This window comes from Pistacia vera, unplaced genomic scaffold (genome assembly GCF_008641045.1).
Source record: "Pistacia vera cultivar Batoury unplaced genomic scaffold, PisVer_v2 Contig135, whole genome shotgun sequence".
Lineage (NCBI taxonomy): Eukaryota > Viridiplantae > Streptophyta > Magnoliopsida > Sapindales > Anacardiaceae > Pistacia > Pistacia vera.
This window is the reverse complement of record NW_022195412.1, coordinates 282,640-305,626: the sequence shown is the minus strand read 5'-3', so window position 1 is coordinate 305,626 and position 22,987 is coordinate 282,640. Positions and strand designations below refer to the sequence as shown.

At 35.3% G+C, this 22,987-nt stretch overlaps 1 protein-coding gene and 1 long non-coding RNA gene across 4 annotated transcripts; both read left to right on the top strand.

Annotated features, from left to right (window-relative positions):
* The first annotated feature begins 8,128 nt into the window (after positions 1-8,128).
* On the top strand, positions 8,129-10,784 carry LOC116122564. 3 transcript variants are annotated; one of them, XR_004126917.1, is made up of 6 exons: positions 8,129-8,631; positions 8,782-8,877; positions 9,071-9,160; positions 10,171-10,234; positions 10,340-10,428; positions 10,511-10,784. It is a non-coding gene; the product is annotated as an uncharacterized LOC116122564 (long non-coding RNA). The 3 variants fall into 3 exon arrangements; XR_004126918.1 differs by having other exon boundaries at positions 10,150-10,234; XR_004126916.1 differs by lacking the exon at positions 10,171-10,234 and having other exon boundaries at positions 10,511-10,781.
* A 5,618-nt stretch (positions 10,785-16,402) lies between these two features.
* Positions 16,403-22,727, top strand: LOC116122570 (protein PHLOEM PROTEIN 2-LIKE A1-like). The gene is made up of 3 exons (XM_031408406.1): positions 16,403-16,565; positions 22,175-22,296; positions 22,387-22,727. The coding sequence occupies exons 1-3, from the start codon at positions 16,431-16,433 to the stop codon at positions 22,709-22,711; spliced, it is 582 nt and encodes a 193-aa protein (XP_031264266.1). The 5' UTR covers positions 16,403-16,430; the 3' UTR covers positions 22,712-22,727.
* The last annotated feature ends 260 nt before the right edge of the window (positions 22,728-22,987 follow it).

Genomic DNA, 22,987 nt, shown 5'->3' with positions numbered 1-22,987 from the left:
TCATTATTCTCAATTTTTGATAAAATCAATTTCTTCATCATATATTATTTTCTCACTATAAAGCTTATCATTTGGTATTTAAATGTAAATCAATTATGACAAAATATTATTTATAGTGATAAAAATTGTCTTCTATTGTTACATATAATTTATCACAATAAACTAGTTTAAAGTGACAAATTATTATTGTTACAATAAATAATTTGGCTATGGTGACCAAACGCTCTTTCGTCGCCATACACTTAAGAGTACGAGCTTAATGTAACCAACCTGGTGACCAATATAATTCCTCACATTAAAGAAATTGTTACAATTCTGATATTTATAGTGACAAATTATTTTGTTGTGAGAAGCCTAAATTCTTGTATGTAGACAAAGTGATAAACATAAACTTTTTATAAATTTAAGTTATCTTTACAATGCCGCAAGAATCACAAAATTTGAAACTTTCTAGACAAAGTTATCTCCAAAATATCCAAAGATAGTTCTGGATGTTAATTTTGCCAGAGTGTAAACTTGTATCTCGATTTTCTCCTTGATCTTAGAAAATCTGGGTGAACTTCATTCCAATGTCATAGAAACGACTTGATTTAGATCTCTCTAGCCAAAGTTATCATCAAAATACTGAAGAATGTTCTACAGGATAATGTGAGGATATGAGGATGACTTGCCTAGAGGTGGGAACGACGTTCTGAGGTTAAATCTTGCATTTTAAATTTTGGTCATGACTTCTGTCATGCCTTAAGAGTTTTGTTAGTCCTTATAAAATTACATGCTAGTTTTGACACATCAAAACACAAAAGGGTCCAGCATTTTTGTTGGAGTTCTAAGAAATAAGAAGTTGTGGCCCCAACCACACCGGAAGTTGAATATGTTGCTATAACAACTACCACCAATCAAGGAATGTGGATTCGAAAACTGATGAAAGACTTGGAAGAAGAACAAATGGAAGCAAAAGTGATTGCTTGTGACAATAAATTTGTTATATCTATTGTGGAATATGTGGTCCAACATGGAAGAACAAAGCATATCAACATCAAGAATTATGCAGTTCAAGAAGCGGAGAAATTGAAATAGATGAAAATGGAGTTTTGTTGCTCCGAATTTCAAGTGGAGCTATTTTCACTAAAACTTCGCCAAAATCAAGATTTGAAATGCTAAAGAATTTGCTTGCAATGGGCACCAAAAAGGTTCAATGAGGAGTGTTGAAGGTTGAACCTATTTTGGTGAGTTCAAATCATGTGATACCCCCGTAATTTTTATAAGTTTTACTAAGAATTTTCAATCGTAATTTAGGGTGCAAAGTGAAAGGATTTGGAACCTTTAAGGGATGAAGGTATCACAGCTGGAAGATGGAAAGGCCAAATTGAAATTTGCCTGAGTAGTAAGCTATAGTGAGACGAACTGTTCAAAATCGCACAAAAATACACAAAAAGCAACAGACATAAAAACAACGCTCAAGCAGAAACAACAAGCAAGGATCGATTGATCAAATGACTTTACAAAACGTGTTTTGATACCAAATAAAAGTTTATGACTTAACCAAGTTCATTAAACTTCTACGGAATAAATTAATCATGTTCATTTGTGCTTGTGGGTTTGTCCATTCGTCATCAACACATTGCTAAACATCCAAGACATAATGTAAAGCACAGACCACATTCAAATGTAGCAAATCCACTATAGCAAACATTCAAGGTTCATTACAAAGTTGTAGCTAAGCAAACTAATGTAAAACACTCCCTGATTTTACAAAGCTCTAACTCCTTCCTCTGGATGATCCACTGCCTTTGTAAGTGAGTGAACAGATTTGCGAAACGGAAAAAAAAAAACATAATATAAAACAAAATGAATCTAATCATCACATTAATGACCCAAAATCCAGGCAAAGATTATAACGTTATAAACGAAAACAATGTAAACAAAATATGTATAAATCAAAGTTTAACCCATACACGGATTCAAAATACATTGCCAATGTTTGGAGGTTGCTTCAATATCTCTGATTTGATTTCACTCCCGATTCAAAGTAGAATCACACTCACATCGTCCACATGAAGATAATATGTAGAACTATCAAGGGATTTGCTAGATCCTCTTGATGGCTTCAAGAATCAAGGTTTTCAATGAGTCAAGAAGAGAAAGAATATTTCTCTTAGATCAATGAGTGAGGTGTGAGAGAGAGAATAAAAGGGTGGCTAGGGTTTTTAATTATTGAATAATCATCATCAGTTGTTTTAATTTAAGTTGCACTAATATAGTGCAACAAGTAAAACCCTATTCCAATAAGGAATATCCATGGGCTCCAACCCTAATTCACCCTTGCAACCAAACACACCATTTATGGTATTTTAATTTTAATTAATTATTAATATAATTAAAATCAATTAATAGATAATAATATATTAACATTTAATTATTAATAATAATCTATTTAAATAAATGCGCTCATATAGTTAAATATAATCTCACTAATTTTATTTTAATATTAAAATTAAATACAGGCAACAACCTCAGCTAATTTATTGTCATAAAGGACAAGAATACCCCTTTCACCAAAAAAAATGGATTCTTAAATTATCTTCTAAGTGTGTGACCCCTAGGCTCCTCATCATATCAGCAGCGTGTAGTATCGTGATTAATATCAATTAATCGTTTCACTACACATAGACCAAGATTGGCCCCTAACAGACATCATGACCACTTGATAGATTCGGATTCAGCGAAACCGCAACCTGTCAACGATATAGTTACCGTACAATCAAATCATTTCATCATTGTTATCTCATAGAGACTGTGGTACAGAAATAGTGTCAACCTTAGATATCCTGGAAATGTTTGTATTCAGTTAATAGACCAATTATCCAAATAATATATCGGATTAAGTAACAACTCAATCCCACTGTGGCCACAGATTTATTGCCATTGCCATTTACTGAATTACCCTGTGTGATAACTTCTCCTGTACCCAAGAGTGATGAATCCTTTGTCGATCCACCATAGTCTCAATACACTTCTCAATGTGGTCAATCACTACCGTATTGATAGTTCTGAATAGAACTACGTTGGGCTAGTGTCAAACTACACCAATTGATGCACAAGGCGCTCTAGTGATCTCAAAAGTGTCATAGACCATAAACAATATCTCAAAAGAGAATTAAAACAGTTCATGAAGTATCAAAATGCAATACATGTTATGCAAAATATCGGCCAGATACATGTGACCATTCAGACTCTAAAGTGCCCACATGATATAGCAAAAAACTGACTTAATTGAAAGCGGTCACTTCAACAAAGAGTCATCACATTGAAAATTTAAACAGAAATGGTTGTACAATATTCAAAGTGAAGTGTTCATACCATGACTAATGTTACCACAATAGAATCATGGGTTGACAAATAACTTACAATCTCCCTTTTTTGTCAAACTTATGAACAAAGCACAATCTTTTCAATTACAAACTTGTCTCAAAATACCAACAATCAACAAGAGACAGAAACACAAACAACACAAAAACATATCTCATTAAAGGCATAATCATCAAGACATAGAGACATGAATGAAACAAAGACAATAAGCAAAACATAATCAGTATCAATTCAATAAAAAGGTTTTGCAAGATTTAAAAAAAAAAAAAAAAAAAATTGAACTAAACTGCTCCCCCTCAAATAGTATACTCCCCCTGAGTAACTAAACCAAGTCACATTCAAGTGATTATCAATTTAGAGCAAAAAGAGGGTTAGAATTGTTCAAAAACAAAAAAAAATAACATAATTTTTTCTCTGCACATGAAAGAACAACATCAGCAAGTAACAACTTAAATAAAAATGCAGTTTTAAAAAACAGAAACTTAAAGAGAAATTCACTACACAAACCACAATGACTTAAGCAAAAACTTAATATTTTCACCAACACACAATTTGCACTAAGTCGTACAAGATCAGAACTGAATTACTCCCCTCAAAATGTAAACTCCCCCTAAGTAAATGCACCAACTCACATACAAGAGATAAACAATTAGAAGTATACAAGGGTCAGTTTAGTTCCCAATATCAGAGCCAAACAAAAATAAAAAAATGCAAGACAGACAATAAAAAGGTTTGCTGCATGGATCTCTACATATACAAATACAAGAATAAGCTTCATCAGAACTTATAATAGAAAATCAGTTCATAAACATATTAAAACACAAGAAACAGAGACTGATTAGGTCACAGTTTAAGTAAACAAACAAAAGAGAAAATCAGTTCAGCTTAGGTAGACAAAATCAACAATAGAAATTAAAAAAATAAAAAAATTAGTGTGATCACATTAATAGCTCATGTCATCACACCATCAACTCCTTGAAGCAATATCACCAACATCCAAGCAAATCAGAGCAGAGCAACTCTCAGCAAATCCTTTAGCAATTTCACTCCCCCTTTTTGTTCATAATGTTTGGCAAACCCTTTAGTGTCTGCTGGACCCTCCAGTCAGTGTAAACACCATAATATCCAGATTTAAAACCATCAAACCGTTTGGATTTTCTACAAGAGGTAACTCAGGCACATTGCTAACAACATCAGCATAAAAAAAAAAAAAAAACCCAAGTTCTATTCAACGATATGGACGAAACTTTAGAAAAATCATCCAATTTCAAATGAGTTTCACATATGATGGGGCTTTAAGAAACATATTTCTTAAAGTGAGAAAAAGCTTTAGAGGAGACAAAGGTTAGATGCTTTTCACCAACTGAAGACTTTTCACTCGCTTTTGAATTCTTTATTCCTTTGGGTGACTTTAATTTAGAAGCTTTGGACTTTGATTTGGAGACTTGGAAGACATGAGCTTCTTTAATAGAGACTCTTCAGGCGATGAAGATGTCACATTTTGAGAGCCAAATAATGATTTTGCATGATCAGATGACAAAGATGAAGACTCAGTTTAAGCTTCAGAAGAATCTTGGTGAAGTCTGACCCTTTTCCTTGCAAACAATGCTTGATGCTTTTCTTTCAAAGATGAGCTTAGAAACATTAGGAGTTTTAACAGTGCATGGACACTTAAAATCAATGTGGGCACGCACAAACTCAATGTGAGTACACCAACAAAACCAAAATCAAAATGATGACTTCAATTTAGGTGCGATGACACTTGACAAGAGATAATTATGAAACAAAATGAACAACATTCATGTGGTGTCATTCATACAACAATAATGCTACGGACACCGAGATTTTTGCACCGAAATATTATACCGGCCTACGTGTAACACGCCTCTGATTCTTTTAACAATTTTTTTCTAGTGAACGGTCGTCCATCAAATTTGGACGGTCATTCACTAACATGGACGCCCGTCCATATTATATGGACAGGGTCCATATACCAGGGACGGGCGTCCCCATTTAATGGACGTCCGTCCATAAGTAAAATGGAATAAATTTTTTTATAAAAATTAGGGACGGCCGTTCATCCGTTATGGACGGCCGTCCTTTCATTTTGGATGGGCGTCCGCAAATAAGGGACGCCCGTCCTTAATCAAAATATGAAAAAAAATAAATAAATAAAAATTTGGGGACGACCGTCCATAAATTTTGGACGGTCGTCCCTTACGTTTGGATGGACGTCCATTAGGAATGGATACCCGTCCCTTAAGTCCATTCCTAATACAGGGATGGAGTGGAGCGAAGAAGAAGAAGAGCGAAGAAGGTGTTTTTTTTTTTTTTAAAAAGTATGGACGGGCGTCCATTAGGAATGGATGCCTGTCCATACTTTAAAAAAAAAAAAAAAAAAAAAAAAAAAAAAAAACACCTTCTTCGCTCCACCCATCCCGTAACACCTCAAATCTTTGCAGCAACAGAAAATCCTTGACATCTTACTGAACTCAGAAAATATATATTAATCATGGATCACCTACAGCTAGCTGTGACTTTTTCATTCTTTCCTTGACAGGCCGTTGCTGAACTTGAGTGCAGACTTAGATCTAAGAATCATGGCATTGGTCATGGTCTCAATCTTGCTAGGTGAACCCACTAACGGCGCACCATCTGAACTCATCATAGCACCTGATCCCTATGAATAAATCTACAACTACTTCCATTTTTCAGTACCCTCTAGCATAATACAAACATGGCTCCACCCAAACCCATTTTTGCGGCAAGTGATCAAAACAACTTCATCCTCCTCCTCCCAAGCATTAGCTAGAAAGATAATTAATATTGAAATAAGAAAGAGCAAACTGTATTTCATATATGTTAATTACAAATGAAATGAAATAATTATTCAAGAAGTATTGTTGCAAACTTTTTATTCCAGTTAATAAGCAGATAATGAGAGATTATAAGAACAGTGCAGACTTTTAAGTTTAAGAGAGTTGTTGACAGACCATTATGGACTATGAAGCAGTTGGAAGCTAAACATCTAATTTGAACCTCATCCTTTGCACACCGTGGAAGTACACCAAAACGAGCTTTAATCGTTGGATCAAATGTCAATATCAGCTTGTTTTCTTTCACCATTTCCTATAAATTTATATGGGATAAAACACTTTCATGTTCTCATTTCGAATTCATGAAAATTTTGAAATCTACAAGAAGTAAAAAGTTCAGAAAATATAGACTTGTTCAACGGGCCTGTAAAAGGAAAGAATGAAAAAGTCACAGCTGAGCTGTAGGTGATCCATGATTAATATATATTTTCTGAAGTTCAGTAAGATGTCAAGGTATTTCTGATTGCTGCAAGATGGATTTGAGGTGTTACAAGGATGGAGTGGAGCGAAGAAGAAGAAGAAGAGCGAAGAAGGTGTTTTTTTCTTAAAAGTATGGACGGGCGTCCATTAGGAATGGACGCCCGTCCAAACTTAAGGGACGAGCATCCATTCCTAATGGACGTCCGTTCAAACGGTCGTCCCCAAATTTTTTTTTTTTAATTTTCATATTTTGGTTAAGGACGGGCGTCCCTTATTTGCAGATGCCTGTCCAAAATGAAGGGGCGGCCGTCCATAACGAATGAACGGCCGTCCCTAATTTTTATAAAAAAATTATTCCATTTTACTTATGGGTGGGCGTCCATTAAATGGGGACGCCCGTCTCTGGTATATGGACCCCATCCATATAGTGAATGGCCGTCCAAATTTGATGGACGACCGTTCACTAGAAAAAAATTGTTAAAAAAATCAGAGACGTGTTACACGTAGGCTGGTACAATATTTCGGTACAAAAATCCCGGTGTCCGTAGCATTATTATTCATACAATTATTCAGCATATTAGACAACTGGTGAAGTGTCGTGACAATGACAAATCAAGTCAGCACAAGCAAAAGAGAATTCATAGAGAATGAACTTAAGAGAACTCATGTGGCTACACTCTCTCTCAAAGTGGCGACATTGGCACAAAAACTGCAGACTTTAATTACTTATTCCATTTTGAACAAAAAAAGAAAACTAAGGCGAAAAGATATCATGAGATTGATCATAGATTCACAAAATACACAAAGAAAATCTCATCCCATGTAATTCAATAATTAAAGATTTATAACCTAAGATCATACACAAGTAAAAAATAAAGATTCTTTATTATATGTGTGTGTTTTGTCCTCAATGGGGAATTTATGACACATTGGTCAAGCAATCAAAGAGAAAACTCCCCCTTCCCTCATGCCCTTTTTCACTTTTCTTTATTTTAATTTTCTTGAAAATAATCTCAGAATTTTTGAATTCTTTTTCATAGCATATGACATTTAATGGGCAAATACTCTCAAGAAGTAACCAAGTATAGATTTCACACTTGCAAGGACGTAATCCTCTAAATGGTAAATTTTTCAAAGACATAGCACAACAAGGAAAAAGGACTTTCTTAATAGAATTTCTTGACTATTTTTTAAAATATTCAAGAAGTCTTTTCTTTGACAACTTCTTGACCCTTTTTTAGCTGTCAAGGATTTGAGACAATCCTTGACTGCTTTAAAAGATCTTTGACTGTTATTAACCGTTAAGGATTTTATAAAAATTAAGTTGTTCGATTTCATCCCTTCACTATCATAGTTTTAATCCTTGACAGCCTTTAACCGTCAAAGATTTTGGAAAAATGAAATTCATTATATGACTGTTATATTCTTAATCCTCGACAGTGTTATTAGAAAAAAAAAAAAAAATTCGGCTACGGCTTCCCGCCCTAAAATTTTCCGAAGGCAAATTCTTTCCACCCAAAACACCAAAGTTCACTGTCGAAACCCATTTTCCCCCAAATTTCGACCAAGTCAAACCTAGGGCAAGAAAAAAAATTCTGCCAAAAACCCAAATCTCCTCCACTAAATTAATCAGATCCCGTAAACCCTGAATCTCCTCTACTAAATCGCCTAACTCTCTTCCACTAAATCTCCCAAATCTCTTCCATCACTTGTTTCTTTAGTTCCCGATAGTAGCAATAAACAGTGAAGTCGTCACTTTGCCACCTCCGCCGCCGCAAACAACTTACATTATATCAACTTGTCTTGACTAATTTCTTTATTCAACTATGTTAATATCTCTTAGGTCTACGTCGAAAGTGTGAAATGATGCTAATTTTTTTTTTTTTTTTTTTTTTTCCCTTTCTTCCCCCAACAAGACAGGCTTCCACAATGCGATGTCGGTTCAAAGCACTATCACATCTATCAGGTATCTTGATTGATTCTTTATCTAAGCTTTAACTTTGCCAAAAACAAGTAGCCAGTGTAATATGCCAGACTAAACTTTTCATGATTAATGGGGGCGGTTTGATTTCTTTTGTTAATTCTGGAGGTTGAATTTTCCTTTATGAAATTTTAGCTTTGGAAGTCCTACATTAAAAAGCCAACTGTACTAGTTGGACCCATCCTTGGTGCTGCTGTAGCAATTGACTTTGCAGTGAACTATCCTGAAGCTGTAAGTGTTTCATCTTTTCAATTCACTTTCATGCCTAGGTACATAAAAAGATTTTGACTTTAGACATTCTGAGGTCTCAAAATTGCTGCTCTAATTCCAACTCATGTACTCACTTTTGCTTCTAGCTTTTTACCCTCAAGTACAGAGTACTTGGTCAATAATGTTTATTCTAAAAAGTTATTTCCTAATACAGGTTGGAAAGATGGTTTTGATCAACCCCGGTGTTTATGCAAAAGGCACTGATAACCTTGCAAAATTACGTAAGATAGTAGCCTATGTTGGGGTAAGTCTCCACATTTAATGATTAAAGTAACTTTGACATTTTGGTTTATACAGTAGAATGACAATGTCAGAAAAAAACACCTAATTGCAAAGCATGTGTTACAAAAAGGAATAAGAAAAAGGTAAAGTGAAAGATGTTTTAGAAAAAGAAGCTACGATCACCTAACTAACGGAGAGCCCTAACGGTAACATGATCTTTAAAATTAAACAAATACATAGAATATTGTACCACCTAGTAACCATTAAACTGTTTACAATTTGTTTATCTGCGATCTGGAGAGTTTACAATTTTGTTATTTAGTTATGATAGAACCCTAAGGTTATTGTTAGACCCCCCATTAAGAAGCTGTATCAATATAAAGGGCATAAGGGTTAAAAAGGTGTGAGAGTGCATGTGTATTAGTGGAGGGTGGTTAGGTGTCTTTTGCGTGTGAAAAATCAAGTGGTTAGTGGAAGGAATTGTTAGGACTATAGTTTGTTACTGTCCTTTTGTTTTTTATAATTGTTCTTATGAATTGTCATTTCCATTCACTTAATACAATACAAATCAATTTCCAGTTATTACATTGCTCTCTTTTTCTGCGTTTTTCCTATTGTGTTGCTGGGTTTGTGTGAAATTGTGAGGGAGTTTCTGATTTGTGGCACAGATTTGTTTGAGTGTTGATTGTATACTCTAGCGTGAATCTAAATACAATATATTGTCTTCATGCTGAAATCCTATTTCGTTTTTGTTTTGGGCTGATAAACTCTTGCTGTGTGATTATTCTATTGCTTCTTTGTGGTTGTTGTGTTGGGTACATATGAAATTTTGTTCATAGGTTTCATTGGGTTCTTGTTGCTATTGGCATGAAGACTTTAACTGTGTACTCTTTTGATTCCTTGAGGGGAGATATTGGGCAGGACTTATAGGAAATAGTGCAAAAGTTAGTAATTCTGCTTATGTCATTTTTAATGCTCTTTATAATATCAAATACTTTGTGTTAATTTCAGAAGTTGTTTTAACTTTCACAGTGGTATCTTAATCCATTCTGCTCGGAAGGTGTCTAAAAAAGGGGCTAATATCTCATGACAAAAAGTATTGGTGCTTAGAATTGTTACTATCAATAGCAATTAATTTTCAATTATAATATTGTTTTACCTTTTAAATATTAATGCTTACTTCCGAATTAATTTTGTGTAGGGACCCCGGGAAGTGTTGAATGTGGGTTTTATATAATAAGATACGTGAGAGATATAGTTGAGAATGGGTTGGCATTACTGAAAGACAATGTAAGTCTTTTGTTTTTTTTGTTTTGAATAATAAGATATAGTTGATATTTGTTGATTAGTCTTATTGTGTTTACTTTTATAGTTCTTGGGAAAAGAAACATACAAAGATGCAAAGGTCGATAAAGTCAGAGCAGAATGGGCAATGTACGTATCAAACTTTTTTTAGTTATTGTTTCAACGATGTCAGAGGGCAATGAGGGCAAAAACTATGCATCAAACTTTTCATTTGTTTACGCAATATTGTAAAATAGTTACTGTTGTTCAATTTTGTTTACCCAGAGCAACAATAATATATGTACCATTCGATCAATTATTTGATGTCTCGTTGCATATTGTTGAATGGTGATAATTGTTGGAAAGATAAATATTATGAAGCATTTCATTTGGCTATTCTATAATTTAATTCGTAATAATAAAGAACTTTTACTAATTTAAAAAAAAAAATTAACAAACAAAATCTTGACAATGTGAAAATTGTCAACAATTTAGCTAAAATTCTAAAAAAAATTTGATAATTCGGCTAAATTCTTGGTTGTTCTATAACTGCCAAGGATTTAGCTAATTGTCAAGGATTTTGTTAAAATTCTATTAAATCCTTGACAGTTATCAAATTATCAAGGATTTGTCATGAGGTCCTTTGACAGTCAAAAAATTGTCATGACCCTTTCTTGATAGGGGCTACAATGACAATTCAAAAACTGTCATTGTACTCCCTTCTTGATAAGTAATACCTGTCCAGAAATGCTTTTTTTCTTGTAGTGTAGAGGTCAATACATCCTAGAGAATTACTCAAATATATCTTTCAGACTACAAGCGAGATAGCTCTTTCACAAGGTGACAAGAAATAAGCAATATGCACTAATGATGAAAGAAAGTCATTATACTTCAAGAGGTGAAAAAGCAGTGTGGACACATCACTAACAGCATACATTTATCAAGAGAGAAGAGTATTCTTTATGTCATGACACAAATCAGTACACTTGCAACTTTAAAACAAAGAAAATTTTCTAATGAATTATTGAACAAAACAAAGACTTTACTCACGTTGAATTAATCCAATGGACTTCCTCAAGTTCACAAATGTTTGAAAATCTAAAACCTTTGTAATCAAGTTTGCCAGTTGAGAGTTTGTGTTTACATGTGCCAGCAAAATAATTTTCTCTTCAACTATATCTCCTATGGAGTGGTGCTAATATCATTGTGCTTAATCCTAGAGTATTGAACATGATTTTTTGAGATGTTAAAAGCACTAGTGAGGTCACAAAAAATAGTTATACACTCCTGATAAAGACCATAATCACTCAACATTTGTTTAAGCGATAAAACCTGAGTGCAGTAACTCCCAGTTTCAATTTACTCTGCTTCAGCAATGGATAAGGAGATCGAATTTTGCTTCTTTCTATACCATGTCACCAAGTTGTTTCCAAGGTTAAAACATTCTTCTGAAATACTTTTCTTGTCATCAATGTTCCCGTCCTAATCAGCATTTTTGAGTTCTGCAAAAGAAACATAACACCAGTTGTTAATTTAATTCATCATTTTTCCTCTTGTAACCATTACCTCATCTGGATTTCCATTCACATTTGAAGGTGGCTGACCTTTCCTGATCCATGAGGGTGGTTCTTTCCCTGTGGATGTGTTTCTTTGAGTGATCTCATCAGAAAGATCAACAATTAATTCAAGTCCTCTCCTTAGGTAGACTGATCCCTGTTGAGCAACAGTGGTGCTCACATAAGGTTCTAGTGTGGTCACCTCAGCTTGGGATTTAGTTCCAGAAGGAGTCACGGTAGGCACATCATCATGATCTGTGGTACCTCAGCAAGGGCAATCATATCATCAATTTCATCTTCCTGTGAGAATTATGAGTAATCTTCCTCAAGACAACCTCCTTAACGTTCCACTAGAATCAAATTACGATAAGTTACAATGGTTTGACAGGATTTCGCCTCTAGTTTTACAGGATTTCACTTAAGATAAAATGAATTCAAAATGTTTGTGTGGGCTTTTGCCTCCACTCTAGGCTGATACACAAATGTTACACAAATTTCTCTCTAAGGATATCGAATGAGGATCTTGGAGAGTAGCAAGAAGATGTAGAATTATAACTCAAACAATATTTTGATGTTGCAAAAATGTAGGACTTGCTCGCTACACTTCTTCTCTAGTTCTTTCATCTTTAAAGTGAGATATTATACTCTAATATGAAAATATACTCATTAATATCTGTTAGGGAAAAGTTGCAACTTGCTGCAAAAGTAGGAGGAAAGGGCGTTCCAATATCACGCATGGTCGTTCTTGACTCCACGATCATAAAACTTAAAATCTTGGTCTAGTAACGGTCGTTCTTTTGTTAGTAATGGGCGTTCATTTCTTTTGATATGTGCAAGCCATATATCATTGGAAATATATTTTAGTCAGTTTCTCACAAATTTTATAGAGTTGATTATGGAGTTCTCTAGAGAAAGTTATAGCCCACTCTTTGCAACCTATCCAGATTTTCTAAAATGATGAATGGCTTGCTAGAACAGTGTTCTTCATGCATGGAACGACTTGGGACTTGATGAACGGCCATTTCACTATGAATCTCAAATTTTCCAAAATTTGGCAGAACCATGAACGACTTTATGGAACGGGGTTGTTCATGCCTAGAACATCTTGAGGATAAAAGAACGGTCATTCATTCTCTTGGAACAGGAGTTCCTCCATGATTTGGCAAAAGTGATCAACATTAAAGTTTTAGGCCTTTGAATTATATTTTTCAACACTACAATAATCATGTAATTATGATATTTGTAGCAAAAGTTATCCTCGAAATACCAAAGAGATGTTCTAGATCTTGATTATGCCAAACTATCAACTCGTGTCATGATTTTATCCTCGATTCTAGATGATGTAGGAAAAGTGATAAACATAAAATTTTTATAAATTTAAGTTATCTTTACAATGCCGCAAGAATCACAAAATTTGGAGCTTTCTAGACAAAGTTATCTCCAAAATACTGAAAGATAGTTTTGGATGTTGATTTTGCCAGACTGTAAACTTGTACCTTGATCCTGGCTAATCTAGATGAACTTCATTCCAACGTCATAGAAATGACTTGATTTAGATCTTTCTAGCCAAAGCTATCATCAAAATACTGAAGAGTGTTCCAGAGGACGACGTGAGGATATAAGGGATGACTTGTCTAGAGGTCGGAATAAAGTTCTGAGATTAAATCTTGCATTTTCATTTTTTGTCATGACTTATGTCATGCCTTAAGAGTTTTATTAGCCCTTATACAATTATTTTCTAGTTTTGGCACATCAAAACACAGAAGGGTCCAACAGTTTTGTTGGAGTTCTAGGAAACAAGAAGTTGTAGCTCAAACCACAGCGGAAGTTGAACCTATTTTGGTGAGTGCAAATCATGTGATACCCCTGTATTTTTGATAAGTTTTACTAAGAATTTTTAATCATAATTTGGGGTGCAAAGTGAAAGGATTTTGAACCTTTGAGGGAGAAAGGTGTTACAGTTGAAACATGGAAAGGCAAAATTGAAATTTGCTCAAGTAACACGCTGTAGTGAGACAAACTGCTCAAAATCGCACAAAAATACACAAAAGTAGCATACCTAAAAACAACGCTCAAGCACAAACAACAAGCAAGGATCTATTGATCAAATGACTTTTCAAAATGTGTTTTGATATCAAATGAAAGTTTATGACTTATCCAAGTTCATTAAACTCCTATGGAATAAATTAATCATGTTCATTTGTGCTTGTGGGTTTGTCCACTCCTCATCAACACATTGCTAAACATCCAAGACATAAAGTAAAGCGCACATATGGTTTTTACATGGTTCGGCCAATTCCCTACATCCATGGGACCACATCTAAATGTGGTAAATCCATTATAGCAAACATTAAAGGTTCATTACAAAGTTGTAGTTAAGCAAACTAATGTAAAACACTCCCTGTTTTTACAAAGCTCTAACTCCTTCCTTTGGATGATCCACCGTCGTGCCATAGCTTGCTTGAATCCAAGACACCTCTTGGATAGCTCGAGCTCCACTCAAGCTTCAACACCGAAGGTGCACTTCAGCTCCACAGCTTGAAATCTCATCAAGCTTTTCATCAATGGAACCACGCACGTTCCAACAACACTCAAACGACAAAGGTTAACATAGTATTTTAAAGCTTACTAAAGCATAAGGGAACCTGACCAAATATGAAAACAACCTCAAAGGACTTTCAGAGAACAATAAGAAGAGTATTCAGGTTCAAAACGTAATGCAAGGTTGATGAAGAACATAGAGAAAACATGCACAACAATCCATTAGACAACCAGTCGACAATCTCTTACAATGTTCAACTATTTTTCGAAAGTTTTCAACCACTTCTAAAAACTTAAACGGATTTCTAACACCTTATCTGAGATATTAACATCTGTATACGGACCACTTACACATGTCTCATGACTGGAAAAATATCCTAGCAATAAATGAAAACACAATATTTGTATGAAAGTCTGACTGGACGACTGTCTGCACATGCTAGACTTTGATGTGCCCACTTGTTTTACAATAAAAAAAAGGCTAAGTGTGCACACATCAACAAAGAGTGTCATGACAATTGAAAGCTACAAAAACTATTGTGCTTAAACAATATGATGTGCAAACATCAAAACTTAATGTGCTCACACAAAATTCATGAGTTGACAAAAATACTTTTTGAGGTCAAAAGTGAGACAAGCAAGGGAAGTTGTGGAATATTCTATTCTAGTGATTACCAGCAATATAATTTGATTGTATAGTATTTAATCAGTGTGATTAACAAAGAATTAATATTTTGATCAGGTTGGTTCGAGTCTTGTTTACACAGTACTTTAAGTCATTTCAACGAGTTGACTTGAGAAGCCAAAAATTCTTCCAGTATATAACCTTGTCGATGCTTATATGTGACAGATCACTTTTGAGAACTCAATTTATCCTTTCGGATAAGAACATTCAAGATGCTTATTCTAAGGATTGTGAATCCTTTCTTGTAGAAGGAATAAAGAAATAATGTTCAGCTTATTATAGAAAAATTTATGATACAGACAATCACTTTTGGTTTGGATATTCGAATAATAGTTTCCGCGATAAACTAAAAGTACTTTTGCAATTCTGAATTTGGATTTTTTATTCTGAAATTCCAAATAGATGACTCATAGCACATTATAATTTATAGAAAGTATCTTTCTTGGTACCATAATGTCATAGTATCTTTATTTTTTTTCTTCTCTAACTTTTTGGTTCGAATATATATATATTTTTTTTTTAACAAAATCAATGGAAAAATAAATAAATCATTAAATATGTTAAAAGTAATTTTTTATGGACTTGGTGTACCACAAATCCTTCATAGTCAATTAATCCGTAATAAATCTTGCTACATTAGCAAAAAACAAAAATCAGGCATTTGACCAATTAAGAAAGTAGTTGTAAACAAAGATCCTTTCATAATTTCTTTGAAAGTTGAGAGGTGGAAATTTCTTATCTCTAAATGTGGCATCTATTATTATGTCCTTAAACAGTGGAAACTGTTGCTAATAATTTTTAATAATTAGCAAAAAATAATATAGAGTTAAACGATGGCAAATTTGGTATTATGTGGAAAACTTAAGAGTTTTCATAAAACCATATTTATACATAAATATTTCGGGAAGTTTTGATTGTCGACATATATAGAGGCAATATTGGACGGTGTATAGATCATGTTATCTAGTGGAGGGAGGGACGTGAATCTCAATTATCCTTTTGAAATAAGAAAGCGGACCAAGATTCTCATGAAAAGGAAAAAAAAAATCGTCATTTTGTATAAGGAATAATGTAATGTATGTCTTATCATAGAATAAATATTTTTGCATGATAATGATATGAACGTAATCAATTAGACCATCTCATCCTATAAATTCTAGGTCTCCATGGGCAACAGGAATCATCAATAAGAGTTACTTGGAATTAAAGGGAAGAGTGATTACGAGATGGCTTTAGCTCAAGTTCAACTCCCGCACAACCTCCATGCCATTCTTAAAGAAGGAGACTCCCAGATTGACGCCTCATGCGACAATCTGATTGAACAGCTCCAGGGTGGAATCTTCTTGAACCAAAACAAACTGGCAAGTAACATCTTCACTGTTGTTGTTGTTGTTGCTGTTATTATAATTTTGCACCAATTATGTTAAGAATCAATCAAACTCAACCTAACCTGTTCCTCTATTAAACACAACCAGCAAACACTCAAGAAACAACGCAAACAATAAAGAATCAAGAACACAGCCAATTTTATCGTGGTTCGTTTATCCTAAAGGAATAAACTACGTCCACGTTGAGCTCCAAGCAAAATGGAGGCTCACTGCACTATAAGAATCAATCCAATTACAGATTACAACTCAATCAAGAACAGCCACTCAAATCACACAATCATCCAACCTTCAATCACCCGTAATCTACTCTCAAAGACAACTACTACAAGCATCTCAATCAGAAGAACCTAACACTTCTTCTACTCACAATTTACCCAATAAATTGCAAAAGATTACACAAATTGAAGATTAACAAGACTAAGAAGGAAAACCCAGTAGAGATGAAAATGCGATAAAGAAGGATGAAAAAACTGCTGCTGCGTTTCTGTGAAATTTCAATTTTATATATGTTGACTTCAAGGCCTCATTTGCACCATTGGATTAGATTTAAATCAAAGGCTGAGATCTGTCACTTAATAAATCTTCAAAATGACAGCGTTTGAAGCTTCACCCAACAATCTCCACCTTGAAGCTTCAACACTTCACACGAACCAAATACCTTATTAGTGCAGTTCACCCACAAGTTACTCATCATAGCTCGGTTGCTACCTTTTACTGAATATGCAGCAGGTTCAAGCAGTGCTTGAACTTGGTTGGAGATACCACCTTTGTTCCCATATCTGAAGGGTTATCCTCGGTTGGCACTTTTTTCAGAATGATCACTCCTTTATCCACCAGTTCCCTTACAAAATGGTATTTGACATCAACATGTTTGGTTCTCTCGTGGTACACAGGGTTTTTGCTCAGGTGTATGGCACTTTGGCTGTCTGAATAGACCGTGACAGCACCCTCCAGCAGATAAACCTCTGACAATAACCCTTGGAGCCATAAAGCTTCCTTGAAAACATCCGTTACAGCCACATACTCTGCCTCAATTGTTGATAAGGCAACAATTGGCTGGAGTTGGGACTTCCAGCTCACACAATTTCCTCCCAAGGTGAACATGTATGCCGTGGTTGATTTCCTTGAATCCTTGTCACCTGCAAAGTCAGAATCTACAAACCCTACCAGATCAAGTGAGTCATATCTTTTTCCATAATTCAAGCCCACATGAACAGAACTATTGATATATTTAACAAGCCATTTAAGAGCAAGCCAATGTTCAAAACCAGGGTTTGACATAAATCTGCTTAAGAGGGAAATTGCAAAAGAAAGGTTTGGCCGGGTACTAATCATGGCATACATTATTGACCCAACTATGTTTGCATAAGGAATGTTTTCCATTTTTATTAAGTCTGCATCAGATTTAGGGCATTGTGATCTACTTAACATAAAGTGACCAGCTAGGGTACATTCACAGTTTTAGAACCTGCCATGCCAAACCTAGACACTAATTTTTCCAGGTAAGCCTTCTGATGGATTTTTAATTCAAAGTCCTTTCTGTTTCTATCTATTACCATGCCTAGAATCCGTTTAGCACTTCCCAAATCCTTCATATCAAATTCAGAGTTCAATTTTTTCTTTAACTCTTCTATCCTAGGTTTAGACTTGCAAATTAAAAGCATGTCATCAACATATAGCAGCAAATATAAAGGCATGTCATCATATAAAGCATAATAGAAACAACTGTCATATTTGCTTCTATTGAAGCCAATGCTAAGAATAAAAGCATCAAAACATTTATACCACTGCCTAGGGGACTGTTTCAGTTCATATAAGGATTTGTGAAGTAAGCATACATGGTTAGGCAGGTTTTTATCTAAAAAACCTATGGGCTGTCTCATGTAAATCCTTTCTTCTAAGTTTCCATGCAAAAAAGCAGTCTTAACGTCCAGTTGTTCTAATTCCAAGTCCTCATGAGCAACTATGGCTAGCATAATCCTAATAGTCTTATATTTAACAACAGGGGAGAATATCTCATTAAAGTCCATTCCCTCCCTCTGTGTGTAGCCTTTGGCTACCAACCTAGCCTTATATCTAGGGGGGTCAGAAGGGTTCATACCTTCTTTCGGCTTGAACAACCACCAACATTCAATTAGTTTCTGGTCTTTGGGATTTGGAACCAAAGACCAGGTTGCATTTACCTTTAGGGACAGCATCTATTCCTCCATTGTAGCTTGCCATTTTGCTTTGTCTCTGGATCTGATTGCTTCATCATAGCAGTCTGGTTCTGTCCTCTGAACTTGAGCCCCCGCCACTAAGGCTGTGTAAATCAAATCCACATCGGAGTATCTTGCTGGTGGCCTGATTTCTCTCCTACTTCTATCCCTGGCTAGCTGGTACTGGGCTAACGGGTCAGGATGGGGTTCAGCAGGTTTTGTTGCATTTTCCTCTTCTAAGTCAGGGTCCAGATCTAGTTCATTTGCTTCAGCTTCCTGATGTTCGAAACCAGGTTGAATTTCAGTAGGCTCCACCTCAATTTGGACTCTCTCAGGCTGATCCTGGTTCATGGGATTGCTGCTTGTTGATCCTGCATCAAGGTTAGCAACTTTGCAAGGAAATATATTTTTATTGAAAATTACATCTCTACTGATTATTATTCTAACTCTCGGGGTACTTATATCCTAAAGCCTATACCCTTTGGTTCCCTCTTGATAACCTAGGAAGACACACCTAAGTGACCTAGGGTCTAATTTCCCTTCACTGTTATGGACGTATGCAGCACACCCAAAGGTCCTCAAGTGTCCTAGACTAGGTTTCCTATTATTCCATTTTTCCTCAGGACACATAAAACTGATGGCACTTGAGGGACTTCTGTTAATAAGGTAGGCAGCTGTGTTGAGGGCTTCTCCCCAAAATGACTTAGGAAGGCTGGATGTGAAGAGAGGCATCTCACCTTCTCTAAAAGGGTCTTGTTCATTCTTTCAGCAACCCCATTCTGCTGAGGGTTCTCCTAACAGTTCTATGTCTTAGGATGCCATGTTCAGTGCAATAGGAGTCAAATTCCAGGTTACAAAACTTAAGCCATTGTCTGCTCTAAGGGTTTTAACCCTTTTGTCAGTTTGGTTCTCTACAAGAACCTTCCAATTCTTAAACCTATCCAAAGCTTCATCCTTAGTCCTAAGTAAGAAAACCCACACCTTCCTACTATAATCATCTACTATGGACAGAAAATAACTACTACCCCCATGTGATTTGACCCTTTCAGGTCCCCACAAGTCAGCATGCAAGTATTCTAAGCAATTGGCAGCCAGGTGAGTCCCCTTTTGGAAACTCAACCTGTGTTGCTTGCCCATAATGCAGGTTTCACAGAATTCAAGAGGTTTAATAGGGTCCTTACCAAATAGGTCCTACTTATGGAGGATGTCCAGGCCCTTTTGGCTCATATGGCCTAGTCTTAAGTGCCATTTTTCAGTAACATTCAAGTTAGTAGAAACCAAAGCAGAATTTAAACAATCAGCATAATAGGATCCAGACAGAATATACAAGCCATTTCTTTTTATCCCTTCAAGCAAAACACAGTTATTTTTATAAACATAAAGACAACCATTTTCAGCTTTGTAACTACAACCAGATTCATTTAAGACACCTAGTGAAATTAGGTTTCTTTTTAATTTTGGAATGTACCTCACTTTAGTCAGCTTGACAGTTTTTCCACTGTTTAGTTTTAATGTGATGCTGCCTATCCCTTCAACCTTACAGGCATTATTATTCCCCATTTAGACAGTTTCTAACCTGTTCTCCTCATAGTCCTAAAACCAATCTTTATTGGGACTCATATGAAAAGAGCACCTAGAGTCCATTACCCAATCATTTATCTTTTCTATTTTAGAAACAGTTAAAACTTCAGATTCTTCTAAACTGGACTTAGAGGTTGCTAGGTTGCTTTCAGTATTCCTTTGTTTCTGTTTCTTAAGCCAGGCATAACAGTTCTTTTTCAAATGGCCAGCCTTGTTACAGAAGAAACACTTCCTGGTTTCTCTTTTGGCCTTACGGTTTTGTTTTCCTTTTTTCTTATTCCTAGGCCCACTATCAGACTAGACAGAATTACTAATCTGATTAAAATCACCCTTTCCTTTAACAAAAAGATTACTACCTGTTCTTCTCTGCAGTTTAATCTCTAATTCCCTAGCTTTTAACCCTGAAACTATTAAATCTACGCTTGGGACAGTACCAGTATACTGAAGGGCATTTTTTAGAACTTGGTAATCTTCATTTAAAGAATTCAAAAGAATCATAGCTAAAGTCGAGTCTCCGAGTTCTTGATCTGTACCCTTCAACACTTGGGTCAGTTTCAAGAACTCATCAATATTCTCATCAATAGTCCTAGAACTATCCATTTTATATGCAAATAAAACACCTTTTAAGTAAGCTAGATTAGGAGCAAATTGTAATGCATAAAGGGATTCGAGTTTACCCCATACCGTTGTCGGAGTTTCAAAACCGTCTACCTTTCACTGGACCGCGTCGGAGAGGTTCATGATTATCAGATTGTACGCCTCCTCCTCCAGCTCTGCCTTCTTTTTCAGTTTCTCCTCTGACCATTTGGTCACGTCCTTTTCCAGTGCAATGGCTACCTTATTATGTGATAATAAGGCTTTCATTTTCTTCTTCCAACTGTTGAAATCAATTTTCCCATCGAATTGGGTGATTTCAACTCGTGTAGTAGTCATAATGTTTAGATTTGGGGTTGGTGTTTGAATTTAAGGTTGACACAGAAGAAACCCTAATTTAGTTAGGATCGAATTAGAACTGATTTCATGAAATTGACCAGATAATCAAAGGTTTTCCAAGCCCTAAGACACTAATTTGACTGATTATACCGAAACCCCCAATTTGTATAAACCCTAGGTTTCAAGAATCACTCAAATCAGACTGAAAACCCTAATCTCGCTCCGATACCACTGTTAAGAATCAATCGAACTCAACCTAACCGTTCCTCTATCAAACACAACCAGCAAACACTCAAGAAACAATACAAACAATAAAGAATCAAGAATCAAGAATCAAGAACACAGCCAATTTTACCGTGGTTCGTTTATCCCAAAGGAATAAACTACGTCCACGTTGAGCTCCAAGAAAAATGGAGGCTCACTGCACTATAAGAATCAATCCAATTACAAATTACAACTCAATCAAGAACAACCACTCAAATCACACAATCATCCAACCTTCAATCACCCGTAATCTACTCTCAAAGACAACTACTACAAGCGTCTCAATCAAAAGAACCTAACACTTCTTCTACTCACAATTTACCCAATAAATTGCAAAAGATTACACAAATTGAAGATTAACAAGACTAAGAAGGAAAACCCAGTAGAGATGAAAATGCGATAAAGAAGGATGAAAAAACTGCTGCTGTGTTTCTGTGAAATTTCAGTTTTATATATGTTGACTTCAAGGCCTCATTTGCACCGTTGGATTAGATTTAAATCAAAGGCTGAGATCTATCACTTAATAAATCTTCAAAATGACAGCGTTTGAAGCTTCACCCAACAAATTATTTTCAATACTAATACTTAATTAATGTTTTACTGCAGAAGTTTTGGGTTGACAGGCTTTTATGTGCCAACGCCTTCGACATTCATGCAAGGGGTCTCTCAATCACTTGGGGAGATGACAAACGTTACTGGAATTGGACTTACAAGCCAGACACACAACGGTATTTATATATCACATATATAAATATTGGTTTTCTACCTTATTTATAGTCAATGAAGATTAATTAATCAAATAAATTATGTTTTTGCAGTTGTGTTCAAGTGGAGGTGGCTGAACTATTGAATGTCTGTTGGCTTGACGTAAGCAAGAAATTCCCTGCCAAAAACCTTACTCCAGGGATAGTTTACCAAGTTTCGTTTGTTTTAATGATGAAGAATGGAGAATATGGATTTGCAAATCATCCGGTGAACTTGAAACTCGTCATCCCCAATTACCATGAGACAATTGAACGCAAAGAAGATTTGAGTAAGTTGCCCAAGAACAAATGGTCAGAGGTCCGAATTGGTGAGTTCCTTACATCTTGCAATATGACTGGGGATATGGAAATCTCGATGTTTGAACACGAATCCCAATGAAAGAGTGGGCTGGTTGTGGATAAGATCGTCATTCGCCCAGTGCGCAAGAACTAAGAATGAGGATGATCAACAGCGAGACATATGCAAAACTAAAAGTTTCTAGATACTAAATAATTTAGTTGGCATGCGTCTCATGTTCTACTCGTAGCTTCTCACTATACTTTGTAGTAAATAAAAATGTGAGAATTTGCATACGAGATAATAAATAAAAGCTTAATTTATCTGAGGTTGCTTCATAAAAATTTCCTGCATCTACTTGAACTCTGGTTTCTTGGT

Excerpts from the sequence above, each read along its gene's own strand:
- LOC116122570 (XM_031408406.1), top strand. The coding sequence starts at position 16,431 with ATGGCTTTAGCTCAAGTTCAACTCCCGCACAACCTCCATGCCATTCTT. Across the intron at positions 16,566-22,174 it reads TCTTGAACCAAAACAAACTG|AAGTTTTGGGTTGACAGGCT; the intron begins GCAAGTAACATC and ends GTTTTACTGCAG. Across the intron at positions 22,297-22,386 it reads TACAAGCCAGACACACAACG|TTGTGTTCAAGTGGAGGTGG; the intron begins GTATTTATATAT and ends ATGTTTTTGCAG.